This window comes from Cervus elaphus, chromosome 5, assembly GCF_910594005.1.
Source record: "Cervus elaphus chromosome 5, mCerEla1.1, whole genome shotgun sequence".
Lineage (NCBI taxonomy): Eukaryota > Metazoa > Chordata > Mammalia > Artiodactyla > Cervidae > Cervus > Cervus elaphus.
This window is the reverse complement of record NC_057819.1, coordinates 53,042,540-53,065,884: the sequence shown is the minus strand read 5'-3', so window position 1 is coordinate 53,065,884 and position 23,345 is coordinate 53,042,540. Positions and strand designations below refer to the sequence as shown.

General features: G+C 34.5%; 1 protein-coding gene across 5 annotated transcripts in view; it reads left to right on the top strand.

The window, feature by feature from the left end:
* Positions 1 to 23,345, top strand: part of CLGN (calmegin) — a 45,161-nt gene that overhangs the window by 5,647 nt on the left and 16,169 nt on the right. For 4 of the 5 annotated variants that reach the window (XM_043902473.1, XM_043902475.1, XM_043902474.1 and 1 more), the window contains exons 2-7: positions 4,881 to 5,027; positions 10,006 to 10,079; positions 11,312 to 11,370; positions 14,630 to 14,771; positions 18,337 to 18,418; positions 19,977 to 20,169. In XM_043902473.1, the coding sequence (XP_043758408.1) occupies positions 4,890 to 5,027; positions 10,006 to 10,079; positions 11,312 to 11,370; positions 14,630 to 14,771; positions 18,337 to 18,418; positions 19,977 to 20,169 (688 nt within the window). In that variant the 5' untranslated portion in view covers positions 4,881 to 4,889. Of the gene's footprint in view, positions 1 to 4,242; positions 4,390 to 4,880; positions 5,028 to 10,005; positions 10,080 to 11,311; positions 11,371 to 14,629; positions 14,772 to 18,336; positions 18,419 to 19,976; positions 20,170 to 23,345 lie in introns of those variants that run through there. The other variant, XM_043902472.1, reaches the window with a different exon arrangement.

The window sequence follows — 23,345 nt, the reverse complement described above, 5'->3', positions numbered from 1 at the left end:
TGAATACAGAAAAGAGAATTCTGGCTGTCAGTGAACTTATATTTTTGTACGTTTTTTGTTTTTGCAAATTTCCTCATTTTGGAACTATGTAGAAGTACTATAAATCCTCAATAAATAAATGTATCATTATAATGTTTATTTAACTATTATTTTGAAAATGATGCTCTTCAGTCCACTTTAGTGTGTAGCTATGTTTTAAAAGAGCCCAGTGCAGATTCAGTTTATTCTTTCTATAACTACTAAAACCAAACAATATTTACATATCCTGGATTTCTGCTCTGATCACTTCACTACTCTCACATCTTCAGTGGTTTCTGAGTTTTATAGGATCAGATCCAGAATTCTTGGAACACTGTAGTTATTTGCTTAAATCATTAGAAAGTTGCATTTTCAACTATTATTTCTGCTATTATGGTTCTTTCCCCACTTTTTGCTGCATTTCCTGAGATATTTTCATTGTTTCTAAGTCCTTCTGATTTAGAAAAATATACCCAGTTTCAGTTAACAGTATGTATTAGTTAAGGTAATGCTCGAATAGTAAATTAAAAAATCCCAGGGGCCTAACATAATTTCTGGTTGCTGGTGTCCTAAGGAGTAGATGGCTGTGATAGTTAATTGTATGTATCTGCTTGACTGAACCACAGGCTACCCAGATATTTGGTCAAATATTATTTTAGGTGTGTTTGTGAGGGTGTTTTTGGATGAGATTAACATTTGAATGGTAGGCTGAGTAAAGCAGATTGCTCTTCCCCTAGGTGAGTGGCCTTATCCAGTCAGTTGAAGGCCAGAATAGGACAATAAAACTGATACTCCAGTGAGGAAGAGGGACTTCCTCTTGCCTAGCAGGCTGAGCTGGGACTTCAGTTTTTTTCCCTGCCCTTGGACTTGAACTGAAACACTGGCTCTGCTTGGGTCTTGAGCCTGCTGGCTTTCAGACTGGAGTTTATAGCATTGGCTGTCCTGGCTCCCAGGCCTTTATACTCAGGCTGTCACTGCATAGTTAGCTTTCCTGGGTCTCATCTCACTCCATTCACCTGAGTCATGCTTAACTCTAGAAAAAACACAGTATAGTTTTGTCTCCTGGGAAAAAAAGAAAACATCAGTGGTGATCAGCCTGAAATCTCTCCCAAGTATCTCATACTTGGCCAGAGTTAGTTATACTTCGCTTTGTTATTGAACCAGCCTGCAGGCAATGCAGAGAACATACATGAGGTCAAAGATACATGCAAATGGATGTGCTTCTCCATTGCTTGCTTTCTTCACAAATATTTTGTGATTTCAACAACCTGTATGAAGTGAGGAATACACAGGAAGCTTAGAACCCTGGGATTTTATATTTTGCACATTTGTAAGGGGGCAAGGGGATAGCATCTGCACTAGAAGTTCTGTATTATACCATCTAAACAAATTCTTGCTTTACTAATCCTGTATATCTTAGGACAACCATATAGTTCAGTAAGAAATTAGAAGACAGCTAACGCTACAGAGCAATTGGACTTTAATACATGTACACAAAACACTTCACCTAACAATAGCAGAAAGAAAAATTAATGCCAGTCTTCCTCAAACTCTTCCAGAAAATTGAACAGGAGGAAATACTTCCAAACTCACTATATGAGGGTGGCCTTACCCTGATAGCAAAGGCAGATCAAGACACTGAGAAAACTACAGACCAATATCCCTGATGAGTATTGATGAAAATACATATTTTTCTTAAGTGCACACAGAATATTCTCTAGGATAGACCATATGTTATACCACAAAAGAAATCTTAACAAAGTTTTAAAAGTTTGTTTAAACTGGAAAAGATTCAGAGTATCTTTTCCAGTTACGTTGTGATGAAACAAAATCAGTAGCAGAGGGAAAGCAGGAAAAAAAAATCCACAAATATTTGAAAATTAAACAATACACTTTAAAACAACCAAAGGGTCAAAAAAGAAATCACAAGGAAATTGGAAAAGATCTTGAGATAAATGAAACAACAACAACAAAAAAAACAAAAGAAAGCAGACTCAAGCTTATGGTATAGAGTGAAGACAGTGCTAAGGAAATTTATGGCTGTAAACACTTACATTAAAAAAGAAAGATTGTTTATTAACAACCTAACTTTACACCTTAAGGAACTAGAAAAACCCAAAGCTAGAAAAAGGAACATATAATAATGCAGTGGGGGTAAGATTAATATAAGAAGTAGCATGGTATAATGTAAGGTTTTGGATTCTCACCTTGTCTCACATTTGCAATTATGAGAATTTGATCAGGTTTCTGAACCTCTCAGTTTTCCGTATGTAGACTGGGAGTAATAATGTCTTTCATAGTGATGTCCTGGGCTGCAAAGATTAAATTAGCTAGTTGTTTTATGCAAATGAGTGATTATAGTCATAGAACTTCAGAGAAGAAGCAAGCTTCCCAGATAAAGGTTTTAAAATTTTTTTCCTGAAGCTTTGGCAACTGGTTCTGAAGGAAAGTTACGAAGAACTGTGATATAGAAAACAAACAGTAGACACTGTTTATATTTAAAATAGGTAACCAATAAGGATCTACTGTATAGCACAGGGAACTCTGCTCAATACTCTGTAATAACTTAAATGGTATTTTCAACAAATTAATTATTAAACTAAAGTGTGCATTCATTTTGAAGGAGAAGATATGGGGCTAAAATGATATTAATGTTCATTATTACTGCTGTTATTTATTTTATGCATTTCTGTTTACTCAAATGTTATTGATAGTGTCAAGAATACTTTTTACTACATTGTATAAGCCATGGAAAGCTCTTTAATTTTTAGAACAATGAAGCTTTCAGGGTTATTAACAATTGATAAGCAGTTTGCAACTGTACTCATTTGTGTGCCAGTAAGTGAAAATTTTAAAAATCCATAGCTTCCTGTTATTGAGTTCAAATTGATCCCTTTACATTTGCTTTCTATCTCAGTTAACCTTTTTTTATGACTCTAGAGAAGTTACACTCTTCTAATTATGAGTAGTATGCATCATTTTTGTATTCTTTTCCATAAAAATGGTGATATTAATACATCTTTTAGTATAGAATATTCATATTATGTTTTTTTTTTTAAGATGTATTTTCAAAGTAAACTTTAAAGTTGTAGTCAGTGGCCTTTAGAAGAAACTAAAGCTAACTGGCCCATACATTCGTGTAGAGTTTTACTCTCATTAAAAAGCTTTAGTTGAGCTAACCAAAATGGAAGAATGCTTTTTATAGTCTGATGTTTCTTTTTTTAAAACACAGCTTTATTGATGTATTATTTGCATACCTACAAGTTGACCTGTTTAATGAGTACAGTTCGGTGAGTTTTAACATATTTAGAGTTACACAACCATTACCATATTCCAATTTTAGAACACTTTTGTTACCCTCAAAAGAAGCCATGTACCAATTAACCCTTTCTTCCCACTCCTTTCCTTAGGCAGTTACTAATCTATTTTCTGATTCTATGGGTTTGCCTATTTAAATGGGGTCATACAATATATGGTTTTTTATGACTGACTTCTTTCACTGAGCATAATGTTTTTGAGATTCATCTGTCTTGTAACACTTCAGTACTCCATTCTGTTTTATTGTCAGATAATCTTCCAATGTGAATATTCCACATTTTGTTTATCTATTCATCAGTTGATGAACTTTTGGGTTGTTTACACTTTTTTGGCTATCATTATTTGGCTATCATCATTAAGCATTTATAGTCCAAGGTTTTGTTTGGACATCTGTTTTCATTTCTTTTGGGTAGAAGAGTAGAATTGCTGAATCATAAGGTAATTCTATTTTCACCGTTTTGAAGAATTGCCCTACTGTTTTCCAAGCTCATTTTGTATTCCTGCCAGCAATGTATGAGGATTTCAACTTGTCCACATCCTCCCAACACTTGTTGTTATTGTCTCTCTTTGAGTTTAGCCATTCTGGTGGGTGTAGGGTGCTGTGTCATAAATTCAGTGTTTCTTAGGCAGACCCATGTAGGTCTATAAATATGTTCTACAGCAGTTAAGAGTTCTCTCAGAATATACTTTTTTTTCAATAGAAACTCTTTCATGTTGATGGTAATATAACTATACCCTGGATCATTTGAATGACTATCTCCTAATTTCATTATTCATATTTACTTGTTTAAAAGTCCACTGGTGCCAAGAAATAAACCCTGAATTTTTAACATGCTAGTGGGAAAGAGGAGGGTGTAATTATGTAAATTACATATTTCTGCCAAGAGGCAGTCAAGTAATATTTGTCTTCTACTCATCTCAATGAATCTTATAAGGAACAGAGGTCTTGGAGCTTTTGAATGGAGAAGTGGTTATGTATGTAATTGAATCATCATAGTGTTACAGGCATGGTAAATGCAAAAGAACTTCATCACAGCAGTCAACCTCATTGCAGTAAGTCCTGTATTTATTTGAATTTTCAGCTGTAATTTGTTTTCAGTAAAAGGCTGTCACTTTCAGTTGTGGTAAAATTATTTTTCTTTTTTTGGTGTTTACATATAAATGTATTTTGGCTTTACAGTTATAAAATGTCCAATTGTATGTTTATATACACTTAAGCAACATTATAATAAAAAAGTAACTTGAGCGAACATTTAGGAATCACAATCCTTTTTTAAAAAACATGAGTTTGGTGGTCACTTCTGTATCTTTAGGTTTGTGCCATTGGCTCTTTGCTTTTCAAGGCAGGCCTTCAGCTGTAGATGCCCATGGGATTTTGAAGTTTGTAGTATCACTTGTTGAAAGCATAATTTAAGTAAGTTTGGTAAGTTTTAAAAGCCATCCTAGTAAGAGGTATTAAAGGAGAACTTATTTCTTGGTAAGTATACTTACACTTATTTTTCATGATGTTGTTTTATTTTTACTGATTACTGTCACTTTTACAGATAATCAGTATGCGTTTCCAAGGCTTTCGGCTATGTTTGGGTCTTCTTTTCATCTCAATTAATGCAGAATTTATGGATGATAGTGTTGAGATGGAAGACTTTGATGAAAATTCAGAAGAGACTGATGAAAATGAACTCTCCTCAGAGGTAAGGTTATTGAGAACCAAGCTATCCATTATTCCTTTACATGATACATAGGGCTAACTAATTTCTTAGGATTCCTTTCAATTGGAATAGCCTTTAGTTTCTAAATAAATAGAAAAAAAAAAAAAACCATTGCCTTTTTCCAACCATTTGTTGCTGTGTTTTTTAGGGTGCCCATGTGCTACAGAAATTTGTGCATGGCATCTAGCACAGTTTTATTACCAGATAAATATGGGAAAGATTTTTATGATCAAACTTGGAGTTCATCACTAGCTAAAGAGGGCTAAATACTTAAACCCTTTTCAGATAAAAGAAAAGGTAGTAATTTTCAGTTCTTCTAAAAGTAGAGAAAATGGTGTTTCTTCATTTCTCTGAGGAAGGAAATGCTGAATAGGAGGATGGGTTCGAAAGGAGAGTGATGATGAAATAGGCATTTATTTAGTAAGGCTCCCACTGTTTCGGTCTCAGCATGAAGATGTGTGTTTTGAGGTGGTGACTGACAGGAGTCTGGAAAAGTTTTTAGAGGTTTTTGTGTACTCTGACAATCCATAAGAACTTTCACACTGAGGAATATTCATATCTAATATTGGGACAATCAAAATTTTTTCAGAAATATTTTTGGTAAGAAAATACTAATTATGTTCTGCTGGCTGCTGTTTAAAGGATTGAGAAGAATAATACATAGTTTTTTTTAATGAATTTATTTATTTTAATTGGAGAATAATTACTTTTCAGTATAGTGATGGTTATTGCCATACATCAACAGGAATCGGCCAAGTTGTTATAAATCTCTTTTTAGAGTTTTTTTTTTTAATTTGCAACTGCATGTGTTGTTTAGCTGTTCAAGGTGAATATTCTTTCTCCTGTTAAGTTTGAAGCTCCACAAGCTTCAAACTTAAACATTTAAATTTTTTTTTAAATTTTATTTATTTATTTATTTATTTTTTGTCATACATTGATATGAATCAGCCATAGATTTACACGTATTCCCCATCCCGATCCCCCCTCCCACCTCCCTCTCCACCCGATTCCTCTGGGTCTTCCCAGTGCACCAGGCCCGAGCACTTGTCTCATGCATCCCACCTGGGCTGGTGATCTGTTTCACCATAGATAGTATACATGCTGTTCTTTTGAAATATCCCACCCTCACATTCTCCCACAGAGTTCAAAAGTCTGTTCTGTATTTCTGTGTCTCTTTTTCTGTTTTGCATATAGGGTTATCGTTACCATCTTTCTAAATTCCATATATATGTGTTAGTATGCTGTAATGTTCTTTATCTTTCTGGCTTACTTCACTCTGTATAAGGGGCTCCAGTTTCATCCATCTCATTAGGACTGATTCAAATGAATTCTTTTTAACGGCTGAGTAATATTCCATGGTGTATATGTACCACAGCTTCCTTATCCATTCATCTGCTGATGGGCATCTAGGTTACTTCCATGTCCTGGCTATTATAAACAGTGCTGCGATGAAAGCTGGTTTTTTGAAAAAAATAAACAAAATTGACAAGCCATTAGCAAGACTCATTAAGAAACAAAGAGAGAAGAACCAAATTAACAAAATTAGAAATGAAAATGGAGAGATCACAACAGACAACACTGAAATACAAAGGATCATAAGAGACTACTACCAGCAGCTCTATGCCAATAAAATGGACAACTTGGATGAAATGGACAAATTCTTAGAAAAGTATAACTTTCCAAAACTGAACCAGGAAGAAATAGAAGATCTTAACAGACCCATCACAAGCAAGGAAATCGAAACTGTAATCAAAAATTTTCCAGCAAACAAAAGCCCAGGACTAGATGGCTTCACAGCTGAATTCTACCAAAAATTTAGAGAAGAGCTAACACCTATCTTACTCAAACTCTTCCAGAAAATTGCAGATGAAGGTAAGCTTCCAAACTCATTCTATGAGGCCACCATCACCCTAATTCCAAAACCAGACAAGGATGCCACAAAAAGAGAAAACTATAGGCCAATATCACTGATGAACATAGATGCAAAAATCCTTAACAAAATTCTAGCAAACAGAATCCAACAACATATTAAAAAAATCATACACCATGACCAAGTGGGCTTTATCCCAGGAATGCAAGGATTCGTTAATATCCGCAAATCAATCAATGTAATACACCACATTAACAAATTGAAAGATAAAAACCATATGATTATCTCAATAGATGCAGAGAAAGCCTTTGACAAAATTCAACACTCATTTATGATTAAAACTCTCCAAAAAGCAGGAATAGAAGGAACATACCTCAACATAATAAAAGCTATATATGACAAACCCACAGCAAGCATCACCCTCAATGGTGAAAAATTGAAAGCATTTCCCCTGAAATCAGGAACAAGACAAGGGTGCCCACTCTCACCACTACTATTCAACATAGTGTTGGAAGTTTTGGCCACAGCAATCAGAGCAGAAAAAGAAGTAAAAGGAATCCAGATAGGAAAAGAAGAAGTGAAACTCTCACTGTTTGCAGATGACATGATCCTCTACATAGAAAACCCTAAAGACTCTACCAGAAAATTACTAGAGCTAATCAATGAATATAGTAAAGTTGCAGGATATAAAATTAACACACAGAAATCCCTTGCATTCCTATATACTAACAATGAAAAAACAGAAAGAGAAATTAAAGAAACAATACCATTCACCATTGCAACAAAAAGAATAAAATACTTAGGAGTATATCTACCTAAAGAAACAAAAGACCTATACATAGAAAACTATAAAACACTGATGAAAGAAATCAAAGAGGACACAAACAGATGGAGAAACATACCGTGTTCATGGATTGGAAGAATCAATATTGTCAAAATGGCTATTCTACCTAAAGCAATCTATAGTTTCAATGCAATCCCTATCAAGTTACCAACGGTATTTTTCACAGAACTAGACCAAAGAATTTCACAAATTGTATGGAAATACAAAAAACCTTGAATAGCCAAAGTAATCTTGAGAAAGAAGAATGGAACTGGAGGAATCAGCCTGCCTGACTTCAGACTCTACTACAAAGCCACAGTCATCAAGACAGTATGGTACTGGCACAAAAACAGAAATATAGATCAGTGGAACAGAATAGAAAGCCCAGAGATAAATCCACGGACCTATGGACACCTTATCTTTGACAAAGGAGGCAAGGATATACAATGGAAAAAAGACAACCTCTTTAACAAGTGGTGCTGGGAAAACTGGTCAACCACTTGTAAAAGAATGAAACTAGAACACTTTCTAACACCATACACAAAAATAAACTCAAAATGGATTAAAGATCTAAATGTAAGACCAGAAACTATAAAACATTTAAATTTTTAAGTTTAAAAATTTAAATTTCTTTAAAATCTGGCTCTGTGATCCATAGAAAGTAAGTAATAATCAAAGTGCTCATGGCTGACTTAAGATACAGCTACTGTGAGGGTTTCGGTAGGTTAATACTTTAAAGAAATTGCCAGATACCTTCGACTCTTAACTATGCGCTGTGCTTAGTCACTCAGTCGTGTCCGACTCTTTGTGACCCCATTGACTGTAGCCCACCAGGCTCCTCTGTCCATGGGGCTCTCCAGGTAAGAATACTGGGGTGGTTGCCATGCCCTCCTTCAGGGCATCTTCCCAACCCAGGGATTGAACCCAGGTCTCCCACATTGCAGATGGATTCTGTACCATCTGAGCCTCCAGGGAAGCCCAAGAATACTGGAGTGGGTAGCCTATCCCTTCTCCAGGGGAACTTCCCGGCTCAGGAATTGAAGCAAGGTCTCCTGCATTGCAAGGCAATTCTTTACCCGCTGAGCTACCAGGAAAGCCCATGACTCCTAACTATATTTGATGATGATTTGAAAAGATGGTAAGAAATGGGAGAAAACAATTTTTGATGCTTCTAATTTTTTTTTTTTTTTTTTTTTTTGCTTCTAATTTTATAGCACGAAAATTCTAGGTATGGTAAAGTATGAATAAAGTATATTGGCCCATTTTTGCCAATGCATAAAAATATAGAGAACAGTAAAGTTGTAATTCAGTAAACTTCATAGGAGATGGGCAATTTGGGTAGCAGAATCTTGACCCTATAGAAGCATCTGGGATTTTGTTTAATTACTGATTTTCCTCCCTTAACTAGAAAGTATGCTATTAGGGAAGGGTAAGGACAGTGAAAGTTGGGTCTGCATTGCTACGCAGGCTCTTCTCTAGTTGCAGGGCGTGGCTTTCTCATTATAGAGGCTTCTTTTGCTGTGGATCACGGCTCTAGGGCACGTGCGCTTCAGTAACTGAGGCACAGAGGCTCAGCAGTCGTGGCTCTAAGGCTCTAGAAGTAAGTGAAAGTCACTCAGTCGTGTCTTTGTGACCCCGTGGACTGTAGCCCACCAGTCTCCTCTGTCCATGGAATTTTCCAGGCAGGTATGCTGGAGTGGGTTGCCATTTCCTCCTTCACTAAGACTCTAGAGCACATGCTTAATAGTTGTGGTTCACATGTGGTGTGTGGGATCTTCCTAGATCAGGGACCAAACCTGTGTCTTCTGCATTGGCGGGTAGATTCTTTACCACTGAGCCACCAGGGAAGCCCAGGAATTAATTTTAAACTAACCTATGTGCTTATCAAATTTTTCATCTTATATGTTTATGATCATTCTACTTCTTTTGCTTCTAATAATTTTTATCTCCAAATACTGTCACCTGTTAGAATCCTTTCAAGGCCATGTCCACTGCATTATGAGACCTTGGCTAAGTACTTCCTCCCATTCCTCCTGTGTTAGAGGGAGTCAGTGTATTCTGTTTGCCTGTAGTGTTTTTTTCTATCATGTATCTCTTATGTTCTGTATTTTATTACCAGTAGGATATAAAGTTTTGAGGAGACCATGTTATGTACTATCTCTATTACCTATATGTGCATTCCATACTAGGTTCTTAATTAATGAGATTGTTTAATTAAAGTGTTTGTGAAGGTGAATAACTTTATATTTTTAAAATCTGTTTTCTAGATTAAATATAAGACACCTCAGCCTGTAGGAGAAGTGTATTTTACAGAAACTTTTGATAGTGGAAGGCTGGCTGGGTAAGTATTCATTCAGGAGAATTTTTTCCTTGATTTGATTAGCTTTTTTGAAATTATTGGTGGTTGATTTGTGAAAATTGCCTCTGCCACAGAACTATAAAAAAAAAGGTTAATGTACTAGTTAAGGTTAACTAGCACCTTAACACGTTTTCATTATTGATAGAAATGTTTAATTTGAATTATTTATTTATATAAAGAATATATATTAATGAAATATGAATATAAAGTAAAAACTTAGAACATTTCTTCATTCCTTAGGACAGATAGATATATATAATAGTTTATATTTATATTTATATATATACAGATATATATATATATAATAGTTTAATTTCAGATGTTTCATCCTAAATAATGGTAAAAAAAACATAAAGATTACTGTCTATTGATTATTATATTGCCTGTAGGTAAGAACTGTCTTAATCTGCCTTTTACCAGTGAAGAAACTGAGGTTTAGTGGACCTTGCCTATGATCATTGTTGTTTAGTTGCGAAGTTCTGTCCAACTGTCTTTGTGACCCCATAGATTGTAGTCCACTAGACTCTTCTGTCTGTGGAATTTCCTAGGCAGGAATACTAGAGTGGGTTGCCATTCCCTTCTCCAGGGGATTTTCCCGACCCAGGAATCACACCTGCGTCTCCTGCATGCAGGCAGATTCTTTACCACTGAGCTACCAGGGAAGCTCACCTATGATCATACAGCAAGTAAACTGCAGATTCCAAATTTAATTTAACTCTAGCTTTGCAAGATAGCTGGGCTTCCCTGATATCTCAGTTGGTAAAGAATCTGCATGCAGGAGACCCCCAGTTTGATTCTTGGGGTGGGAAGAACCGCTGGAGAAGGGATAGGCTACCCACTCCAGTATTCTTGGGCTTCCCTTGAGGCTCAGCTGGTAGAGAATCTGCCCGCAGTGTGGGAGACCTGGGCTCAATCCCTGGGTTGGGAAGATCCCCTGGAGAAGGGAAAGGTTACCCTTTCCAGTATTCTGGCCTGGAGAATTCCATGGATTGTATGGTCCATAGGGTCACAAAGAGTCGGACCATGACTGAGCAACTTTCACTTTCTTTGCAAGATAGTATATAGACATCCTTATTTAGCCTCTAAGTATTCATGTATCTTAGAGTGAAAAGAGACTATTGGATAATCTTTTGTTGTATTTCTGATACACATTGTATCTATAAATTGTTAGTTTTATTTTAAATGATAGATATTTCTTTCAATTTTATTTATAGGTGGGTATTATCAAAAGCAAAGAAAGATGATACAGATGCGGAGATTTCTATATATGATGGTACAGTATTATTTAAATATTCAACATAACAAGGATGACCCAGAGTTCATGAGCTTTTGAAATTATATTTCTGTTAAATATATATATGGGGGCCTCAGGATTCATCCTGCTTCACAATAGAATGTTCAGTCTTTTGGCTTGTCTCCTTTCCAGTATTTCTGGAAGTCCAAGTAATCCGTACTTAAGCCACCATCCAGATTTCTAACTGTAAATGGTTGAATTTTCACTCCTCTGCAGTTAGTCTTTTGAAGGATTTCCCAGGCTACTGCTCTTCTCTACTGTTTCATCTCAAGCATAGGCCCATCTCAGTTAAGTTATAACTTATGGCATGATCCTCCTAGAGGGTGCAAGACAGGGGACATCTATGAGAGCTACAAGAAATGTGGCTGCTCCTGGAGCCACCATCTCCAGGCCCATAACGTATCTCTGATAGGTTATCTTCAGGCTTACCCTTAGAAAGAAAGGTTCTATTAGCAAGGGTCATCTTTTCTTCCTTAACAGGACTCTCCTGGAGTATGATAAAAGAATTTCTTCTTCCTGTTAGTCTAAAACCAGCCTCCTCAGTTGTTAAATCCTAAAGCAGGATCAGCCTCAGTCAAGGTGATGGTTAGTGGGAATTTCCTCTCTCTCAGACCACCTAAGATCCATAAGGATGTGACCTCACATTCAGACCCCATTAGGAGTTACATGAGAATAACAGCGGAACAGATAACAGCGTGTGTAGGAGGCCAGCTGTCTGCTTCCTCTTCCATGGTGTCTATTTCAGTGTGAGATACAGGTCATGCCTGCGTGTCTTCCATGCTGTATTCTCTATCCTAGTACACGTGCTTCTAAATAAACTCCAGAAGGAACTCCGCCATATGCACAGAACAAGCAACACTGAGCTTAGTCATCTGAATTCCTTTAGAGAAGAGAATGGCTGCCCTCAAAGAAGCAGTGTTTGCAGAGATAGAACTGTATCATACCCACAGAAATACCTGCCATCAAACAGGATGCTTGACTTAAAACATCTATGTTTAGCTTACTTTACAGTTTTTTAGAACAGCATAGGGTAGATGTATGCTGTGTGTTTTTATTTTAGAAGTATCCATTGATGGAATTTTCCTAAAATTAGGTTATGGTCTATTTTAGAAGTGAGTTTAAGTCTGGACGGAATGACTCTTACTGCTTAAATGAGTTTTTCTCTCAGCTTAAAATTATAACTCAAGCAAGCAAGCAAAAAACAGGCTTATTAACAACACCTATGTTTTGTCCATAGTCTTATTAAACATAATTACCCACAAAATAATTTTTTAGTGTATTAAATTTGGTATGGTTGGTTGACTTTTCAAGTTCTTGAAAGCACCTTTGAAAAATACAGAATCTCTTACTAAAGATTCAGGCCCTGAAAGTGGCATTTTTGTATATAAATATTAGCGATGTCTTTTATATAGTGGTTAGTTGAGACCAATTTCTTTGCAGGAATATTTAGTACTTGTAGTCATTAATCATAGCTTCTGTCAAGTGCCACTTGAGTAAAACCAATTGCTAGATTTTCAGGAGCAGTCTGTGAGAAACATTATATACTGGAGAACAGGGTATGCATTTGAGGGAGACTTATTTAAACTGTCACATTAAGTTATTAATAAAAATATAGCTGTTTAAAAAATCACCAGTTCTTTAAGTGACTAATTTTCAGGCTATCTTATAAAACTGTTTGAATTCTTTTCGAGATTTTACTTAAATCAGAGTTCACATTACCTGGCCTTGAGTAAAGATTGGTTAATGAAAAGTTACCACTGATTTGAAGTTAGGAAAAACTTCTTGTCCTTGAGGAATAATCACCTTGTCACAGGTTTTCTAAAATTAAAGTAGTACTTTTAGAGAGTATCTTTTCATGGCTGATAAATACATGCACGTAATTACAAAAGAAAGACAACGTAGTTTTAAAAAATCCTTTACTATCAGTATTCTAAAATCCCTAAAGATATAGTTGTTACTTCTTAAAAGAAGGCCTTTGTGATTTGGTCACGCCAAAGGTTAGTAGTGATAATATAGTTGCTCATCAGTGTGAGAGAAGAAAATGAATTCACCTTTTTAAGAAAAGTTTAGTATAACCAAATTGGGGGACAAAAAGGAAAACAAACCTGAAAAGTTGAAAAAATGAGTTTTTGAAAGACCAAGAAGGTGTGCACAATGATAGACCTCAAAACACCCCTGTCTGATTAGTGAGACTAATCAGGTGGTTCAGGTTCTTGCACTGTTGTTTTTTAGAAAGAAAAAATGTATATAAAGTGCATTGGTAAATTCAGAAGTGCCCATTAATATTTCATGTTGGCATAATTCTGGAAAATAGCCAGCATTCACTAAATTTTCTTGGAATAGCCAATACATCTAATTTTCGAAACTGGAACGTTTTATACAAACTAATATAAATTAGTTATTTACTGCTTTAAAAAGAGTAAAGGAGGCAAGTCCAGCCCACAACTTTGGGGCTACAGAGGACCCATTCAGCTTTGTATTGGATGCATCCCATGATCTAATTGCAGGAGCTTCCTGGTCTTAAAAGGGGGCAATTCCAGCCCAGAGAGGGCCTCACTCAGCTTTGCTCTGCTACAGACTAGTGCTAATCTAGCTTATAGGACTTTCTTGGCCAAAAGTTCTGAGAACTGATTGGCTTAGCTCAGAAAGGGTAACTGCAATTTGTGTTCTTCGGCCATACAGTTTTCAAAATAAAATTTAAATCGCTATAATAACTTCTGCCAAGTAAGAAAAGTAGCTGATGACACCATGAATTTCAAAATACATAGACTGAGGCAAACTCATTTTGTGTTAAAGAGGTATTTTGTCTCCTGTGTCATTTAAAAATAAGTCATTTAAAAAATACAATGAGACCCTATGAGACAAACAGATTCTGTAATTTCGTTGATTACAGTCTCTCAGAGAAATCCAAACTAAGCCAGCTTTGAAGGTCCTTTAATTAAATGCTGTAGTGTCTGTTGTTTATTAGTTGGTCAAGAAGTTCGTTTGGGTTTTTCCATAAAAGGTTACAGAAACACCTGAATGAACTTATTTTGCCAACCCAATAGTTCCCACAATTTTAGGAGAAAAGAGAGCAGACATACCTACAAGTGCAGGTACAAGTTCCTGATTTAAAATGTGATTTTATTTTTCCAAAATCAGCCTTCAAGGAAAAATCTTATTGGTTACCATTTCTGATAAATAATTTTTAAGTCAGTGTGTTTGGTTTTAGTTTAACTTGCTTTGTTTTGTATTTTAGGAAGATGGGAAATAGAAGAATTGAAAGAAAATCGAATACCTGGTGATCGAGGACTGGTATTGAAATCTAGAGCGAAGCATCATGCGATATCTGCTGTGTTAGCAAAACCCTTCATCTTTGGTGATAAACCCCTGGTAGTTCAGTAAGTTTCATTATGTTTTGAGTACTTTTTCTAACATTTATTTTAGTTTTGTATAATTTGGCTTCTGAATATGGGTATAAAGTGGGTATAAAAATTCAGATTTCCCTTTCCCATTTCATTTATTTAAATACACAATGTGTGTATACACACAAACACCCTGAGGTTTTGAATGAAATGAAGATTTGTTGCAAGATTGCATTAATATAATATTTGCTATAATATGCAGTATTTCACCAGCATAAACTATATAGTACATATTAAAATCAACATTTTTGTTTTAACTCTTTATTTCAAATTGACTTGCTGTTGAGATATATTAACTTCAATATATTTTAAATAGAACTATAAATATTGCTGTTGAACCAGTGATAAGATTCAAAGGCAGTAAATTTGTTTTCAAGAGGAAATGCCCTTTTAAAGGTCTGCGTTCTCACAGAGTTTTCCTCTCCCCTCCCTCAAAATATGACATACACTAGTTTTGTGCTATTGCTTGCATGTGTAACTATCATAAAATCAAGTATTAATTCCTCAAGCTTGTTTCACCTATACTGGTATAAATCCAAAATATATCTGTACAAATACAGTTACAAAACAAATGAAATTCATATTAAAAACAAAGGAAAGGAAATGTAGAAATGTTATTTTCTATCTTATATCAAAAGATTGGGCTGTCCAAAATTAATTACAGTCTAAGAAGTACTACTAACTATAAACTAACTATAAACTTGTTTTAAATTTTTTGTTAGCATGTTAAATATATGCATGCATGGTATAACTAAAATGCCATTTTGTGTTTTAAAAATGTAAAACAATATAACATTTGGTATAATTGGTTTAATTTTTTGGCTGTGATGCTTTGATTTAGTTGCATTGTTATTTCAAGAAATTTAAAATATCAAATGTCAAAAAAGTATACAACCATTTAAACAAATGAAGAATATTACCACAAGTATTTACTGGGATTAATATTTGAGCTTGATGTTATGGCAGTATTCAGAGTTTAGTATTTATTTCTTCTTGAAAATTTGAAAGTAATCTTATTCTGTTAATTTAGGTGAATATAATATAGTTTTCTATTTTAATCTTTTGTGGCCTAAATGAAAGGGTAAAGGAAAATAATACAAAATTTAACTTCTCCAGAGTAAAATGAATCAAGTTTGGTATTTTCAGAAAGTATAAATCACTGCTAGGCAAGTAAGTGAAGGATAGCTTACAAGATTGGAAGCAAAGATAGTAAGTCTAAAAAATTATTAAAGCAATTATGAACTGAAAAAAGAAAAGGAGAATCAAAAAGAATTGAATTAGTGGTCTTTGATATGCTTGAAAACAATTCAAAGAAGGATAGTGAGTATTTAGTTTTCTTAATTTGGATAAAATGAAATAGTATACATAAAATAAATTTTGTATTAACTATTATAAATACTATTTATAATGATTATAAATACTATAAATATAGTATAACTCATAAATATGAACTATTTAAGACATAACTTTAAAACTGCTTTTCCCAAATTATTAATATGCATTATGTGGTCATATAAGTTTTAGAAACTAAGAATATCTGAACCTTAAAGATAAGGAGCCATATTTGCCCATTAAAGATTCTGAAGAGTTCTACATAAAAAAAAACCTATTTTTAATTTGAACATTGTGTTTCCCAAACATATCTGACCACAGAAGTTTTTTCCACCCTAAACAATAATTACTATTTCATAGGACAGTTTAGAAAATGGCACCCTAAAGAGAAGAGAGTTAACATATACTCTGCATTTATCCTCATTTTTCCTGTGATTTAAGATTAGCAGCAAGCAGTCCGTCCAGCTCTATGACTTACATTTCACTGATCCTCGATTTCATTGTGAACTGTTTATACTAGGCACAAGGTAATGATTTGAAAAATCTGGAAGTGTGCAGCATATGAGATAGACATAGTGATCAAGTCTAGGCATAAAAAGATAGCATAATTCTCTTACATTTATAAAGACAATTTACACAATTGTTATCTCTAGTTCTTTTCATGGATCCCTTAGATCACCTATAATAAAGCTTTATCATTTTATTTTACTTAGAGTCGCAAATATTTACCTTTAGTTCACATTATGCACCATTTGTTTTACTTCATGCTCTTCAAAGACAAGTTTCATGAAGGAAAAGTTTATCAGCTACTGCTAAAATAAAAATATTGATAAGGCCTTGAGGAAAACAAACTCCTTGATTTAAAATGTGAAAAAGAACAAAACAAAACTTTTTTTCTGATCATAACAGAAGCTAACATTTTTGAGCATTTATTGACCCATCACTGTGCAGGACGGCTTCTAATCATAACAGTCCTTAGAGGTGTAGGTATGGGCAGTGTTCCCTCATGATAGATGAGCAAATAGAGACCAGAGCTTCAGTAATGTGTCTTGAGTCAAGGCCTACCAAAATCAAGAACAAATCTCAGATCTTTCTGACTCCAAAGTGCTTGCTTGTAACCACTGTTGTAGAAATCTGGAGAAATAAAGCAGAATATAAAGTAGGGAGGGGAAATCACCATCAAGTCCAGCAACTCAGAGATTATCACTTAAAATTTTACTGTATTTTCTCTACTCTTTTCTATATAAAATGCATATTACTAATTGGGCTCAAACTGTCAAAGTTTTGTATACTTTTTTTTTTTTACTTTGTCACTGAAGTCTCTTCAGAAGCATTTTAAACTATAAATTTTTATTAAAATTATCACTATATCCTGTTACTTCTCTGGTTTTCATCTGCTTTTGCTTTAATTCATTAAACCAGTCATAACAGTTTTGGTTTTCACTGTTTTTCACTTTGATATCCATTTCCTCATTGACTTTTGTCACATGTAATTCACCAATTTACTGAAAATCTCTTCTAAATATTGTTCAGTAAGACTGTCTATTGCCTAAACAAGACAACAGAACTTTTGATGAGAATTACAGTGTTGTAAATCCATGAGAAGACTGCCATGTCAGTTCACTTTTTTAGCTGTTAACACTGTATTTCCCCTACCTCCTGGCTGCTAAGATATGAAATATTCCAGGTTTACAAAATCTCTTTGCTGGGGTTATTTAATTAAATGTACAACTTTATAAACCTGGTTTAGGTGTAGCTGAACTAAAAGACAAATTAGTATTGAACTGAATAGCTAAGATCATTAGCAATTTCCTAGAAACCTATGCTGTAACTATGCTCCCCATAGTCTTTGTTTTTCACTTTATAAAAAGTATGTATAGTACGTACCTTATTTTAATTTGAAGTTTCCTGCTGAAAGTTTTAATCAAAGTATCTTATTCTTAATTAAACAGTTTTGGTGAAAAATTTATTTCAGCAAATTAGTTGGCTTTTCTATAGTTGTTTATAGTCATTCTATTTTCAATATTTTAAGGATGTTCATGGAAAAGGCCTTTCTGCTTGTCCTCACAGGTTGTGGATGTACTTTGTGTGAGCTTTCTGGTAATGTAAATGTTTGTGTTTAAATGAATTGAGCGTAATACATTAGATTTTGAAGAGCAATCAGTAATTTTTATTTATCAGCAGTATGATTCTTTTTCCCTTCATTTAGATATGAAGTAAATTTTCAAGATGGTATTGATTGTGGAGGTGCATACATTAAACTCCTAGCAGACACTGATGGTTTGAATCTGGTATGATATTTTAATGTTTAAGAAAGCCTTATTAAAGTTAATAAGTATTTCTAAGGAGTAATTGACACAACTGAAATTTTTATTTTCGTCTGAAGTAAAAAATAACTTTGAAAATTTGTATCTAAGATGAATTTATAATAGCTTTTCCATGTGCCTTCAAGTTTCATACACAGCCATGTTACTTGATGGCATCAGTTTTGTAATCTTTAGCAACGTGAAAAAGGTTGCCAAGTCTATAAAATAAAATATAACCTGGTGCTTATAAATGTCACCGAAAGATCGACTTACAGTTATTTTCCTTACAAAGTAATAATCATAAGTTTGTTAGGAGAAGTAAGATAATGGAGCAAAGTAGTAAAACAAAATGGCCAAAGAATCAAATTAAAAAGGCAGGTCAGCTCAGGAGTTAGCAGTCTGCAAAAATTTACTAACTTAAAAATGTTAAGTTCATAATGAAGCAGGTTATATTAGAACCATTTGAAATTTGGAGACATTTCTTATAGCATCCTCCCACAGGAGGCTGTGTCAGAATTCCTGCATATAACAAATATAAAACGAATGAGACGTTAATGAGATATTTGTCAGAATTCCTGGATATGAAACATTAAAGGATTCATTTACTTAGATAAGGTCAAGGGGAAGCCGTTTGTAGTTTATGGTGCAACTCTTAGGTGTTGTGAGGTGACAGTCACCTGGGGTACAATGGCAATAAGAAAGTCAAATACCAAGTATTTTTCTAAACACTTTATCTGGTTAACTCAGTTAATCCTTAGAGAAGCCTTATAAGGTACGTACTATTATTATCCCCATCAGAGGTGATGGAATAGAATGACAGGGAGGTTGGAAGATTTGCTCAGGGCCACACACAGCTGGTTTAAAGGCAACAGCAGGATCTGAACCTCAGTATCTGATGCCAGATGCCACGCTCTTAACCAGTAGGCCATGCCAAATGAATCCATGGGATTTTCTAGGCAGGAATACTGGAGTGGGTTGCCATTTTCTTCTCCAGGGGATCCTCCCAACCCAAGGATTGAGCTCAGGTCTCCCGCATTGCAGGCAGACTCTCTACTGTCTGAGCCACCCGGGAATCCTGAAGAGAAATGACTGTGGTAAAATGGGGAGCAAGTCACTGTATCTGTTCTTCACTTTGTGCTTCATTAAAGGGCACCACTTTCTGGTGTCTTACTGAATAGTAGTAGTGGCTAAGTAAGCACTGTAGTCTTCAGTCACAGTATGTTTTTCTCTATGCTTAGTTTTCTTAATAAGATATTAATCAGATCTATATAGAGTAATTAAAGCCTATTATGTTGTTAAAGTGGTTCCAGCTTCTCTCCTACATCTTCAAAATGGAAGTAGTGTGTGCATTTTAAGAAAAAAAAATCTGTTTTGAAATAAAATTTGTCATTTTTCCACATCCTTTATTGTCAATGTGTCAACTCACTCTTTGGTGAATTAGCATTTAATACATTTTTGTGACCTCTACCCAGTGGGGTAGAATAGAGAAACTCATTAACTATTTCAGTTCTGGACTAATCCTAATACTCATCTCTCTTTGAAGGAAAATTTCTATGATAAAACATCCTATACCATTATGTTTGGACCAGATAAATGTGGAGAAGATTATAAACTTCATTTTATCTTCAGACATAAACATCCCAAAACTGGAGTTTTTGAAGAAAAACATGCCAAACCTCCAGATGTAGACCTTAAAAGGTTCTTTACAGACAGGAAGACTCATCTTTATACCCTTGGTATATCCTTTTAATTCATTCATTAATTTAAAAGTATTTCACGGCAAGTGCGTTGGGAGAAGCAAGCATAGGTACTTCTGTTAAGGATTTATCTTTTTAGGAAAATCAGACACACATACTTACAGCACAGGCAGAAAGTGCCATATGAGATACAGTTAAGAGCTCAAAAGCAATACTGCTTTCACTTAAGAAACTTCAGGAAAATCTGGTGAAGGTGATTCTATTTGACCTAATCTTGAAGTTTAGATATACCATGTGGAACATAGGAGAGGAAAGGGATATTTTAGGTGACCTGACATTAGTGATGCTGACAGAATAGAAAACTGGAGAATAAGGTTAAAGAGGGAGAAACCCTTAACATTAGACTTTATTCTATTAGGCAGTTGTCATTGTTGGGTCCTGCCTGCTGGTAGTTAAAGGGAAAGCGCTCAGCAACCATCTGTTAACATACTTAGCTTTACCTTTGCAGCTAGGAGTTTGCGTGTACACTGACTGGGAGGAACATTATATAGGATTGTCTCTCCTCTTTCCAGGTGCATATGGTTAAGTACTGTGATTATTTAAAATCCGAGCATGTCAGAACCTAACAGGACAACTCCATCCAAGACTAACATGTATCAGCTTTCTTCCTCAAAACCGCAGTTACAGAAACTTTCCTTTTTGTCTGCCAAGGCAGAGACCAGTTTTATTTTTAATATTAATATCAAAAACCTTTCTCTGAAATTGGAAAGTAGTACTGGGCATTTGGGGGAATGTAAGGTAAACTGTCAAAACATAGAAATAATGAGAAATTATAACTAGAACAGAAAAAAATGAATTTTAATTAGGCTTTGTATAAACCCAGTCAAAACCAATATGATAGTATATATATCAGAGGACACAATTCCAGTTTCAGGAATTTATCCAAAGAAAATAATCCAGAAGGAAGAAAATGACCTGTGTGTAAAAATATACTGTAAATTAGAAGCAACTCAAATGTTGCAGTAGTGGTTTTCTTTCTATGCAGTACAATACAAAAAGATAACTATGAAAATGTTCAGCTTATAACATTAAAATGGGGAAAGAAAGAAAAGTTGGAGGCACATTCTGATGGCCACTAGACAAATTCTGCAAACAAAAACAAAAGTTTAGAGAAGTGTTTAACTTTTATTGATCACCTGATAGGTACCATGCTCTGTGTAGGTACTTTGTTGAGAACAATCCTGTGAGGTGAGCAGTTTTTATTTTGCCTTAATTTAGGTTAAGTAACTTGCCCTAGAAAATAAAAGTAATTGGTAGAGCTGGAATTAAAATTCAAGCAAATTCTTAAACATTTGCTTTTCTTACTATGATACACAAAAACTTTGTTGTGCTAGGATTATCCACTTTTAAAGGACTTTTTTCCTTTTAAAAAAAGTTTCTGTATTATATTTTCATAACATTATTCTCTAGTTGTTCTAAGATCCTTACAGAATCCCTTTAAAAGAGTTTATAATCCAGTGCCTTTTGTGGTGAATTCATTTAGAATATTTAAAACCGTTTTCTAAATGGAAAGTTTTTTGGCTAAAGATTTTTGACAAAGATGTCTTTTCATATATGTGTAATTGTCATGTGCTTTTTTGGATTTACTGTAATTTTAAAATACTTCAGTTGAAAGTTGAGTCAGAAAATACTCTTTCAGGGGTTTTTCTTGAGAAATACATGTTTTGAATTAGAAAGAGTCTAGTACATTTTTGCATTTAAGATCTTATTGTTAGTTGTACTTCAGTCTTGACTTTTTTCCTTTATGTAGTAATATAGTTTTATAGTCTCAGCTGTAATAGAAAATGGTGGAGCAAAAAAGAGAAGGGAGGAAATACTGAGTGTTCATTTGCATTATTTGAATTTGTATATAAATTGCAGTATTTGATTTTGACATAAACAATTTGGCATTGTTGTGACTGAAAACCTCTGGAGATTGCTTCAGTAAAGTTTTTTCGGAAAGTGGTAGTCTACATAGCTAGTTAAGTCAAGATCATCCTGACATTTATTGATGGCTCCTACTTCCTTAACTGGGCTTCCCAGGTTGCTCAGTTGGTAAAGAATCAGCCTGCAGTGCAGGAGGCCCAGGTTCTATCCCTGGGTGGGGAAGATCCTTGGAGAAGGAACAGCTGCCCACTCTGGAGAGAATCAGACACGACTCAGCAACTAAACCAACGCTACCATCACCCCTTCCTTAACTAACTTCACTAAAAGCAAATGTTAAGCTATTACTTTTTATCTGCCATTCTTTCCAAAGATAAAAACTGTACTCAGTGACTCCCCAACCCGTGTTTACAGAAGGGAGAGAGAGCTTTTCTTTTGTTTTTATGCTCATAGGAGTCCTTATGAAACTTTTGATGTGGTAACTTTTAAAGAGCTAGAGTTTACCTTGAAACAACATACAACATACCAAAGCATGAGCTTGAGTGTTTTCAATCATCCTTGAAATACTTTACAATGTAGGAATCAAAGAATTTGAAATGCCGATGAGTTTTATAGATTTCTAGGAGATCATAAGAGTGTGTGAATGCTAAAGTCCTGATTTTGGCTTCTAGATTAGGGTTATATAGAAGGATGTCCTTGTTTATAGGAAATGTGCATTAAACCATTCAGGGATGATACGGATGAGGTCAATAACTTACTCTCAAGTAATTCAAGAAAAAGTGAAGTTCTTTATATATACTTGCAACTTTTAAATTTTGAGGTCATTTCAAAAAATTATTTTAAAATAGTGAAGATTGGAGGGAGGTGGGAGGGGGGATTGGGATAGGGAATACATGTAAATCCATGGCTAATTCAAGTCAATGTATGACAAAAACCACTACAATATTGTAAAGTAATTAGCCTCCAACTAATAAAAATAAATGAAAAAATAAATAAATAGTGAAGATTGGGTTGTATTCTGTAACTATAAAAGACTAAAGCTGAATGGTTATGTGAGTCCTAAATTGAGTTACCAATTGGGTATTTTTTATTTGAGAAGTAATGGAGTGTTTTATTAAATATTATTAAAATTTTATGTTTGGTTTTAGAAAACATTGTATCTAGTGATTTTTGGCATATTTTGATTTAATACATTGGTAATTCCTCTATTCTGGTTGAGAGTAAATTTTACCCATGAAGTTTAGGGTAGTTTTATTATTTAGAAGATTATTTTTAAATTTCTATCAGTATGA